The following is an 11,197-nucleotide window of genomic DNA, read 5'->3' as shown; positions in this document are numbered from 1 at the left end:
CTTGTCTTGTTGTAAATATTGTTAAAAAGTTTCCATTTTTCTTGTTATTAACGCTACTACAAATTGCCTGTTTAATACTTTATGAATACAATAAATATTGCTTTTCTTTATTAAAAGAATATCCAATTAAAACTGTAAAAAAATAAAAGAAAAACATAATAAAAAGTACAAACCAATTTATAAAGAAATTTAAAACTTTTAACTAGACGTTTATTTAAATTTATTTTTTAATGAGATTCTAACCCTAGTAGGCCAACATTTACAAGCTTTTGAATATCTGATTTCATTCTAGCGTCGCAGGAATTTAAAATGGTTTGCGCTTTATTCGGTTCATTTTTTAACATAGTAAATAAATTTTGGATATCTGGTTTCATTAAAATTTCACGAATTTCTGGATCGGACATTATATTTTGAACTTTAACATCATCTTGCGAAGGAGGGTTAGATTTTGATGAACTTTCGGTTATATGTTGTTCGTTTGTTGAAGTTTTGGGTTCATTTTCGCCGAGTTTTGTAAAATGGGTGCCTAAAATTTTGTAGAATTCCATAAAAAATTCCTGCACGTCTTTGTCATCTTTATAAAATTCCTGAGCAGCTTTCGGGTCTTTTTCCATCCACTTTATAGCTTGAGAAAATTTTGGGTCACTTAACTGTTTTAAAAGCTTTGGATTTTTCTCCACGTTTTTTAATAAATCGTCGGTTACCCATTCACCCTTTTTCATTTCAGTTTGAACTTCGTTGAACACAAATTCTTGATTTTTGTCTTTATCTGCTGCTTTTAAGACATAATCAACTTTCTCTTCGGGAATTTGTTTTTTAGGATTCACTTGCTTTACTTTGGTGGGTTTGGGTCCAAATAAAAACCCCTTTTTCATCCCCCCAAACCCTTCATTATTTGTTTTCTCTGCGGGTTGTTTTAATTCTTTTTGTTTAACAATTTTTTCGACTTTAGTTTCTTGGTTTGTTTTATTTTGGGTAAATTTTTGTTGTTTTTCTTTCACCTTTTCAACCAGAATACTCATATCTTCTAAAGGGGGTAAGTCGTCCATTTTATTTTAATTTATTCAAGAAAATAAAACCTAAAAACTTTTTGTAAAAGTTTATAAACCTAAATGTAAACAAAGACTCTTTTTTTAATTGTAGCGGTTTATCATAGACATCTTTATTTGTTTATCCTCTATTTAGTTTTATAACAATATTTTATTTTTAATAAATTTTCCTATTTTTAGGTAGAAGTTAATATAGTTATAAAACACTTAAATTTAATTATTTAATAAATAAATGTTAAAAATAGCACTGCCAGATAACTGTTAAACTCTGCATTATATGTCTAGTAACTTATAGAGGGTAATGTATGCAGCGACCTTAAACGTAAAAATTAAGGCTTTAAGCTGATAGTCATACGCGCTATAGTTTCTAATGTAAATTGATTCCTATCTGAAATGCAGTTAAAAGTTATAGGTACTTTGTGATATAAGGTTTTCGTTAACTGTATACTTTAGGTATACATTTAGTAAGTGAAATTGAGCAGTTCAATTATAAATGAGAAATGTTTTTAATATACGCTAAGGTCAATGTGTTTAAACTGGAAGAATAAACATTAATATTCGGTTAAACTACTTACACAAAATGTTAACGAGACAATAAAAAAGACTAAAAGCTTATTTTGGTTACTTAACTTTATTTGTTTTTCGAATTAAGCGTTCAATTCTAATATTGTATACAACGATTTGATCTTATAAAAGATGCCCAAAGGGGTAATAATTTCAACAGATTTTGCTATAAAAAAATGTGTACTGTTTAAGATTATTAAAAAGATAAGAAATAAACTAAACAATTTTTTATATTCGAGCAGAGGGTTACAACTAAGCTGAAAAAATCGTGCGTTCCAACAACGTAAAGCGAGTGTGATTAATCGACTAGCTGCCGGACAGCTTTATAGTTTGTTTGCATATGACCTGGTTTAAAACACTACTATAGCCAACCCGTGAAAATTTGCGAGTGTTTGAGCGACCTTTTGAATAGTTTGTAGTTTTTTTTTATTTTGAACCTTGCTAAATTTTCGCTTTTAATTAATATTTTTCGTGATAAATTGAGTTCAAAAAGACAATCAAGTGCGTGGTTCAGCCTAATACTTAAAGCTTAAGTGACGTTTATTGTATATTAAATTGTGATAAATAATTTCTAGGAATATTAAAAATGCGTCATGCGTTATAACCTCAGGAATTGTTTGTCATTTGAGCAAATATCGTGATAAATGGTTCGAATTTTAACGCGGTTTTTGCCTCTGACGAGCGCAAATTTTTACGCTTTTTGGCTAAAGTGTCATTCGGGTCATTTCAAGTAGTGGTTGACAAATTGGTTCCAATTTGAACTTTTGTGCGCTCTAGTCTGCCTGTGTGGCCTTAATTCGGACGTACTTGTGTAACCCTACTGGGATTTCAACTTTGTTGTATCTTCCCTTTACAATTATCGGTTGACTTTTCGAACTACACCGCTCAAGTCGCTTAGCTAAAATGACATTTTTAAATTTCAAATTAAACTGGTAGCGAAGATTGGCAAGTTAGGCCTATGGGGCTTAGGTCATATTTTAAATAACTAATCTAATAACTTCGTGTTTGTTAATGCGAAAACACGCGTAAGTTACTGACCTTTAACATAATGTTACAACACAGTGAATGTACCTTTAAACCTAGTGTAAACTGTTTGTTTATTACATGATGTAAAAGTATGCAAACGTGACATAGAAGATGACGTTCTTGTACGTTACAGTCATGTTTCCTGGGTGTTTTGTATAACCTTTGATGTGATATCACTTACTAATCATCCATTAGTTTATTACATATATTAAAATGCAGTCTTTATAAAATTTTTGTTGCTGTTTTAAGATACAAAGCGCCTTTATGTGTTACGATTAAAATGACGTTTGGTAGGTACGCCAGTTTATATTAAGTACGTGACATAAATGCCATCTGCATCACATTAAAGGTGTTTTAATGTGGAATTAGCACCAACAAGCCGGCTTTCAGAGAAGAAATGCTTTTTATTATGAGCTGAATGCAACTAAATTTAGAAAGAACGGCGCCGCGTCTCTAGTTCAACGTGCTTAAAATATGTTGTCATTCACTTTTCTCTCTCGAGCGAGATCTCTCCGTTTTCGATGTTTACTAAATGGCGAACAGCACGTTTTAGACCAGGTTATGTTTTAGCAAGCTGTTAGAAGGTAGGAAGTAGCATGTATGTGACAAAATGCTGCTGGGGTTTGAAGTTTAAGTTGTTGTTAAGTAACAGAAGATCACAGACAGTTGTTTTGACTTGTTTTCAGTATGTTCTGATGTCTTTTTCGTGTATTTATTTAACGCAGTTTTGTTGTTGTTATGTTTTAAAATCTAACTTAACACAAAAATTACAAAAGTAACTGACTAGAGGTAATAAAAAGTTCAAATATTCTAAGCTAGCTATATGTTTTACTGTTTCAGCAAATTTATAGCAATAAAAATAATAATTTAAAGAAAAAATGGTCAAATATTATAATACAATATTTTGTTAACGTTGGTTAGATATGAGACGTTGTTGATATATTATTTGATTAATTAACGTTCTATTTTCGCTATTCTATTTTTGTTATTAAACTGGTTATAAATCAACAGTTTACACTTTTGGTTTTATATAGATATAAAATTTAGATTTTTAATATTTAATTTAAAAAATGGACGAATTAACTGCATCATTGTCTGCCTCATTCCAAGTTACAAAATCAGAGAATAATATTTATGCTAAACATCCAAGATTCGACCAATATAAGCAAAAGAATCGATCTGACCAAAACACAAGGCGTGAAAAGTTCCTGACACAGCAGAAAAAGCGAAGATTTGATTTTCAGAATCATGTTCGTTGTTTAGCACTTGATGAATGGGAAAATAAAATTGATGAAATCGAAATAGAAGATGAAAATATGGAGGTATCGACTGCTAAAGTTAAGCAACCGAAGCGGTATAAAGATCAGTTAATGCTTTCAGAATGGCTCGTCGAGATACCATCAGATTTCGAAACAGAATGGTTCATGTTAATATGTCCTAATGGTCGTAGAAATTTGGTAGTTGCAGCAAATGGTAAAACTTCATGTTACTCCAAAAGTGGTTATCGTATTGATACATTTCAATCTGCCTTGCCAGGTGGTAGCAAAGACACAAGACCTGGTTATACAGTACTTGATTGTGTATATAACGAAACAGAAAAGAGTTTTTATGTGTTAGATGTGATGTGTTGGAACAACCATCCAATGTACGATAGTGAAACAGAATTCAGATTTTTTTGGCGGAACAGTAAATTTGTTGAAACGCCAGAATTAGCAAAAATCACCAAAAATAACGACTATTTATTTTTCGGTTTGCAATGTCATGATTGCACTAAAGGCACGATTCTGCAATCGATAATTAACACTGACGCTCAAAAAATTGACGGCCTGTTGTTTTACCATAAACGGACTCATTATACTTTTGGTTCGACACCATTAGTAACATGGCTAAAACTAAACATGCTTTCAGATATCTTAGATATACAATTGCCTGAGGCCTATTTAAAAACTTGCAACTAATTCTAAGGCTTATTAGTTTTTTAAATAGCACCCATATTCTTTGGTTTGGTAAGTTGTTTATAGGTATGGCTAAGCTGTTTGTTGCCACGGGATTAAATTTTGTTGACATCAGTTAATCTGTTTATATTTCAAAGCTTACTAGAGTAAATATTTAGTTTTTCTTTCGTTTTTTTTTAGAATTTCGTCGAGAAAAATTTATTTTAAAACTTGGCTATAATTTTTTTCTTAACTTCAATTTTTTGTTTTTAGATTTAAAATAGGATCAACTTTAATTATAGGAATTTTATTTAAGTAAAAAAATATCACTGTGCTAATAAATGAAATTATTTTTATAAAATTTTATGACAAAAAAATTGTTTTTTTTTAACAAGAGTTCAATATGGAAATGAGAAATAGTTTGAGAGAAAATGGGTAAAAAATTTACACTTTTTAATTGTGCTAAAATGTTATTAAAATGCTTATTTTTTATTAAAAAGTTGTTAATTTATAATTTAAAACATTAGGCTATAGTGTTTAAGCACTTTTTTTATTTTAACTATGTATATTATTTTTTAATGATTTGTACAAAAAAACAACTAAAAATTGTGTTAAATATTTTATAGTACTCAGCATTCGAAACAGTTACTTCAACGAAAAACCTCGATTGAAAGTCAAACGAATACTGATAGCACTGAATCTACTTCTCCGGGTTTAGTGTTGTCTTCATCCCCTACTCCTATGTCCTTCTACCAATCACATAGTCCACAGGTAGTTTTTTTTTTATATTTTTTTATCCTTGATATGGAAAGGTTGACTTCACATCCTAAATATATTACCTTGACCCAGTCTCAAGTTGTTTTTTGTGGTTTGGGAATTTAAAGATTATAATAACTTGATAATTGGACTGCTGATTAAGTGCTGGTTCAGCAGAAGTTTATGCCGTTTATAGCACTTTACTCAGGGCGCTGCAGCATGAGAGTATTAGGGATCGAACCAAAGACCTCATGAAGTGAAGCCAAGTTTTCTGGCAACTTTACCATAATTATGCTATATAAAAATACCAATTTGCCTTAGTTTTATAAATTGCTGTCGTAAATATATTTATTTAGCCTCATGATATTGTCAATTAATATTTTGCTTGTAAGTAAAAAACTAAATAACATAAATATTAAAAACTGAAAAAAATCAGTAAAAAGATTTATTTTAATTTATAATTTCCATTTTAAATAATTTTTTTTTACAATTTTTGTCTAAAATCACAACATAATTTTTGTTTGTCAATTAAACTAGAATTGTGTTGTCATTGTTTATTTATTAACATTTGCTAAACTAAAATATTTGTTTTAACTTTATTGTGTTTTATATAAAGTTTAATTAGGCCAATAAATAAATTTATAAATTCAACTAAAAAAATTTTGGGCCATTATTTATTTATTGTTAATTTAAAATAAATAATTTACCATGTGGGGTCAAATGTTTTAAGCCTGCAGGAAGTACTTTAATATTATCTTAAATATTATGCACATTTTCAAGCTTTATTTATTATAAAAAATAATCTTTTTCCTAGAAATTAATCGTTGTTCTAAAAATTTTAGCAAGTCAATACTATGTGTAATTATTAAGTGTTATGTGGTAAAAATGCCGGCAATTAAAAAGGTGTTAATTTGAAATCTTTACAAAACTCAAAAGGCTTAAAATATTTTGTTAAAAGTGACACTTTTGGGAAATACCCAATTCTAATTTTTTTAATCATCTAAAAACTTATATTTTTGACTTTTTTTTTTTTTAGATGGCGCGGCATTTATTTAACGGTATGTCGCCACCTTTTAACCCCTCTTCAATAATCAACTCTTTCAAGGGTGATAGCTCAAAGCCCCTGCCCCAATACCCCCCTTTTTACCCCCTTAACAACAGTCGAAGTAATTCACCCTTTAAACAAAATGAAGCCGGTGGCGGGGCAGCGTTTCCAAATCATTTTACACCACCAGCAGGGTTTCCAATGTCAATGATGGGATCTCAAGCTTATGGACTCAACAAATATTCACAGGGTATATATATATAAATATACATTTTTATAAAAAAAATTTGTACAAAATTGGTTTAAAATTTTAAAGTATATATATTAAAGATTAAGGGTATTATTTGCACTATGGTTTTGTTAAGGTTTACATGTGTTTTTTTGATTTTTATGGCATTTTAAAGCTAAAGATGATATCATTTAAAACTAATATATATATAACTTAATTCTAAGTTGGGATGATATTTTAAAGTTAATAATGCCCTAATCTTTAAAACTTAGGCCTTTTTTATTTATTTAGTTTTTTCGCGCATTGATAAAAGTAAATAATAAATACGATATACAATTAATATTACAACAATGCGACGGGAAAAAGTGACAAAATCAATTTAATGATTTAAAACATGCCAAAAGTATTAATGTTTACATAAAGATTTTAAGTATGTTATGGCATGGTCACCAAACCTAAATTTAGTTAGGAATTTTACTAATAGCCTTTTTTGGCTTGAAACTCTATAGTACAATGCTAAATTTATTAATAAAAATGATTTTCATAAACCATTATTTCATTTATTTTTAAGCTGACTATGTTCTAATTATTGTATAACTTGTTTGATACCATTGTATCGTGAATGGTTATAGAAAAAAAATTTCAATAGATAAGAAAACAGTTTCATTTGCAGTTTTCTTTATCACATTTTTTTTTATTAATTGTATCCTTTTTATGTTTCAAGACCCCAAATTTCGGACTTATTGTTCTTTTTAGTAAATGGGTTATTTAATTTTAATTCTGCTGACATGAATTTTGGTTTTTAATTTTGTTCCTGTATATTTATTATCTAAATTTTTAGTATGATGTTTTTTATTATATTTTGAATAGACAGTAGATTATTATCATATTTAATTTAATTAACAATTTTTTAATATTTTTACATTATATATATATATCATGCCATTTTGATATTTTTTGAAACATTTAAAATAACATTTTTATTCTAAAAACATTTAAAAAACTATTTGGAAACACACATTTCAAAACTTTTAAAAGATGCTTGAAACGACTTTTTATTCTTATTTAGAATCATTTTTTACCGGCAGCGTGGTGTAGTGATAAGAACACTGGCTACACCACCATAAAGTCGTAGGTTCAATCCTCACTGAGCTCATGCTGTAGCACCCTTGAGTAAGGCGCTATAAACGGTATGAACTCCTGCTGAGCCAGCACTTAATCAGCAGCATAATTATTGGGCAATTATAATCTATAATATCCCAAACTGCTGAAGGCGACTCGAGACTGGGTCGGAGTAACAGTTGTTACTCTATGTTTAAGTCGCGCATTCGACTTTTCCACATCGAGGATAAAGATATATACAAAAAAAAAATTATTTTTTAATTTTTAATTTTTCTTAGATATCCAGGGTTTGCTCATCACTGCGGCTGCTCAGGTAATTGGGGCCGCATTAAAACCCATGAACTTACCTGGGGGATCCCCTAACCAGCAAACGGGTGACACTAACAGACTACAAGGCAACCGCCCTCATATTTATCCCCCCAGCTCCTTGCATAACCCACCTGTGGTAAATATTATGGGGGGTACAAAAATAAATTCCGGAAATAGAAGAAGTAAGAAATTTTTTAGGATTTTTTTTTCTGTAATTTAAAAAAAAATTTTTTTGTTTTTTTATATTTTATTAATATTAAAAACTTTGTAAAGTAAAGGGGGAAGTCATTTAAACTTGATACTAATTTACATAAAATTTGAAGGCTTTCTGTAATTAAAAAATAATGTTGTATAAAAAAATTGAATATACGGTTCAGGTTGCTAATATATTAAATTATAATTCTTCAAGTTGTGATACATTTAACATTTATGACTTATATTTACCTTATCTTTGTAATCTTAATACATTTTCCCACGAAAATACTTGATTGAAAGATTAAAAATATTGAATATGGTTTCAAATCTGATCTTTTAAACCTTAATTGAAATGTAAATTTTTTAAAACAAATATTTTAAAATATTTTGAAAATTTGGATTTTAATTTTAAATAGCAAAGAAAACACAAGACTGAATTTTTTATGATTTTTTTTTATTGCTCTTAACATACTGACACTAAAACTGGTTTTATTGACATTCAAAATAACATAAAATTACAAAAAAAACAGTTGTTAAATATAATATATAAGGTCATGAACAAAAAATTTGAAACAAAATTGTTACTCCTTTGTCAGTTTACATTTTTTGCTTTTTTGTTTTGACTTTTTGGTTTTAATTTGTTTGTGTTAGAGGTTTATTTTTAAAGGAGTATTTTTTTAAAACTATAATGATCCAACCACAGGCATCATAAAATTATTTATCAATATTAGATAATTTTTTTGTAAAAAAAGTTTTAGAAATTTTGTTATAAATAACATAACAAAAAAATTGAAAAACCCCTAATTAATATTATTGGATTAATTAAAAAATATCAACAAGTCAAGTTAATCTATTTGGTAAAAAACAATTTGATATTTATCACGTGACATTTCCGGTCTATGATGTCATAATACGCACTGCACGTCTAGGTAAGAGTGATGGAAATGCTCTGTGGGTTCAAAAATTTCAGTTATTAAAATTTTTGTTGCGCAATATATATTTTCTTAACTATGTGAGTTAAAAGTAAATTTTCATTAGGGTCGTTATATTAAATTTTATTTTTTTTATTTTTTTTTGTATATATCTTTATCCTCGATGTGGGAAAGTCGAATGCGCGACTTAAACATAGAGAAACATCAGTTACTCCGACCCAATCTCGAGTTACCTGTGGCAGTTTGTGATATTATAGATTATAATAGCCCGATAATTTTACTGCCGATTAAGTACTGGCTCAGCAGGAGTTCATACCGTTTATAACGCCTTACTCAAGGGCGCTACAGCATGAGATCAGTGGGGATTGAACCTAAGTGTTCTTACCACTACACCACGCTGCCGGTTTTATAGCTATTGTTATTTAATTTAAAAATATTGTGTTCTATTTCAAGAGTTAATTTTAATAAAAATAAGGGATTGCTAGTTTTTATTTTCCTCTATAAAATTGAAGTCTATTATTTTTAAAATTTGCAACGTCGTTTTATTGCAAAATTCCATGCACTCATTCTACGATGACGTATTTTATATAAAGTCACGTAGTATTATGAGGTTAAAAAATTAATGCGAGTTTTAATCGATTAATAAAATTACTTAATGTCATGACTTCGTATTAATTAAACTACTGGTATATATTATTCCAAGGCAATCTAAAAATTATCAAAAAAAACAAAATTTTATTTTAAGAAATAATATTTTTTTGTCCCCTTAATTGAAGAATGAATAACAAAAAGAATAACATAAAAGTTTATATAAAGGCCTATTAAGTTAATTATAGACTGTTGTTTAATTAAAAACCCCTCTATAAAAATGAACTTTTGTTTACCTTGCTTAAATTTTGTTATTATATCCAGTAACTTAAACATTACGAATATGTCAAGTGAGTCCTATAATGTTATGACAGAATGGTTTGCTTAGTAGTGAGTAATATACACCTGCGTGACCTCCCTATATTTATTTTCATTTTTGTCTACGCGCGTTTATAATATCGTGACTGGAAAAACTAAAAACATTTTTTATGGATATTGTTAAATTGTTGTTGTAACTTTTGTATTTAGATTGTTTTTATGTATAGTTTAAATACTGATTTTAAAAGTTTTTTTTTTTGTTACTTAATTTAATTTAAGTTTAGTTAATTTGTTCTCAGTAAAAAAAAGATATAAAAAAGTTTTTTTTTTTTTTTTATGTGTTTTTGATTTTTTTATATAGTCGTTGTCTCTTAAATTTTAAATGCTGATTTTGCAAGTATTGGACCATTGTTTATTTAATAACAGCGTTATTCTAAAAAAATTATGTATAACATATTAATTTATTAATTTTTTTTATTTTAAAATTATGTCATTTTTTTTTTAATGACACAGTTTCGTTAAGGTAAATAGTGTTAAGTTTTTTGAACTTTACACATCCTCTATCCCTGTTAAACGTTGTGTAAAACATACATTTCCTTACACTTCTATATAACCATAACGCTTTCATTCTACTGTAATTAATCATTAAACATAACTTGAACATAAGTTATTGAAATTTTAACAAGATTTTGATAAATATGACAAGAAGTTTTCTATGAAAAATAGACTAAAATATTTTGTTTAGCCCTTAACCTAATGAGACAAAATAAACATTTTAAATTTTGATACATTTTAATACCCGATTAAAAAACTTTTTAAGATAATTAGCGAATACCTTTATCAAGTTAATCTTTTTTTTAAGGTAATTATAACTTTAAAATTTAAAATATAAATAAACATAACTTTGGAATTTATTAATATAAACATGGTTATTAAAAGTAAAAAATGTGTTTTAATATAAACATAATTTAGGACAGTACAAAACTATTATTAAAGTTAAAATTTATTATTTGTTGATATTTACTGCTAAAATAGATTCAAAAAATGTTATATTTATTTATATACCATATAGACTATATTAATAATAAAATTAAAAAAAACATTGTTAGGTTTTTTCTAATTAAAATGTA

General features: G+C 27.8%; 3 protein-coding genes across 3 annotated transcripts in view; 2 read left to right on the top strand and 1 right to left on the bottom strand.

The window, feature by feature from the left end:
• Positions 1 to 92: 92 nt before the first annotated feature.
• Positions 93 to 1,093, bottom strand: LOC145743365 (uncharacterized). The gene has a single exon (XM_082561309.1). The coding sequence runs from the start codon at positions 1,047 to 1,049 to the stop codon at positions 228 to 230; it is 822 nt and encodes a 273-aa protein (XP_082417435.1). The 5' UTR covers positions 1,050 to 1,093; the 3' UTR covers positions 93 to 227.
• Positions 1,094 to 3,682: 2,589 nt separating this feature from the next.
• On the top strand, positions 3,683 to 4,847 carry LOC145743946 (snurportin-1-like). Its single transcript, XM_082562024.1, has one exon. It carries the CDS (start codon positions 3,710 to 3,712, stop codon positions 4,595 to 4,597), a length of 888 nt encoding a protein of 295 aa, XP_082418150.1. The 5' UTR covers positions 3,683 to 3,709; the 3' UTR covers positions 4,598 to 4,847.
• A 5-nt stretch (positions 4,848 to 4,852) lies between these two features.
• Positions 4,853 to 11,197, top strand: part of LOC145743945 (retinoic acid receptor alpha-A-like) — a 41,260-nt gene continuing 34,915 nt past the window's right edge. Inside the window, exons 1-4 of the mRNA XM_082562022.1 lie at positions 4,853 to 5,008; positions 5,200 to 5,344; positions 6,366 to 6,624; positions 8,004 to 8,216. Of these exons, the coding sequence (XP_082418148.1) occupies positions 4,977 to 5,008; positions 5,200 to 5,344; positions 6,366 to 6,624; positions 8,004 to 8,216 (649 nt within the window). The 5' untranslated portion in view covers positions 4,853 to 4,976. The remainder of the gene's footprint in view (positions 5,009 to 5,199; positions 5,345 to 6,365; positions 6,625 to 8,003; positions 8,217 to 11,197) is intronic.

Source organism: Corella eumyota, chromosome 2 (assembly GCF_963082875.1).
Source record: "Corella eumyota chromosome 2, kaCorEumy4.1, whole genome shotgun sequence".
Taxonomy (NCBI): domain Eukaryota; kingdom Metazoa; phylum Chordata; class Ascidiacea; order Phlebobranchia; family Corellidae; genus Corella; species Corella eumyota.
The sequence above is the reverse complement of the archived record's forward strand: the minus strand, read 5'-3'. Positions and strand labels throughout refer to the sequence as shown.

Excerpts from the sequence above, each read along its gene's own strand:
- LOC145743365 (XM_082561309.1), bottom strand. The coding sequence starts at position 1,049 with ATGGACGACTTACCCCCTTTAGAAGATATGAGTATTCTGGTTGAAAAG.
- LOC145743946 (XM_082562024.1), top strand. The coding sequence starts at position 3,710 with ATGGACGAATTAACTGCATCATTGTCTGCCTCATTCCAAGTTACAAAA.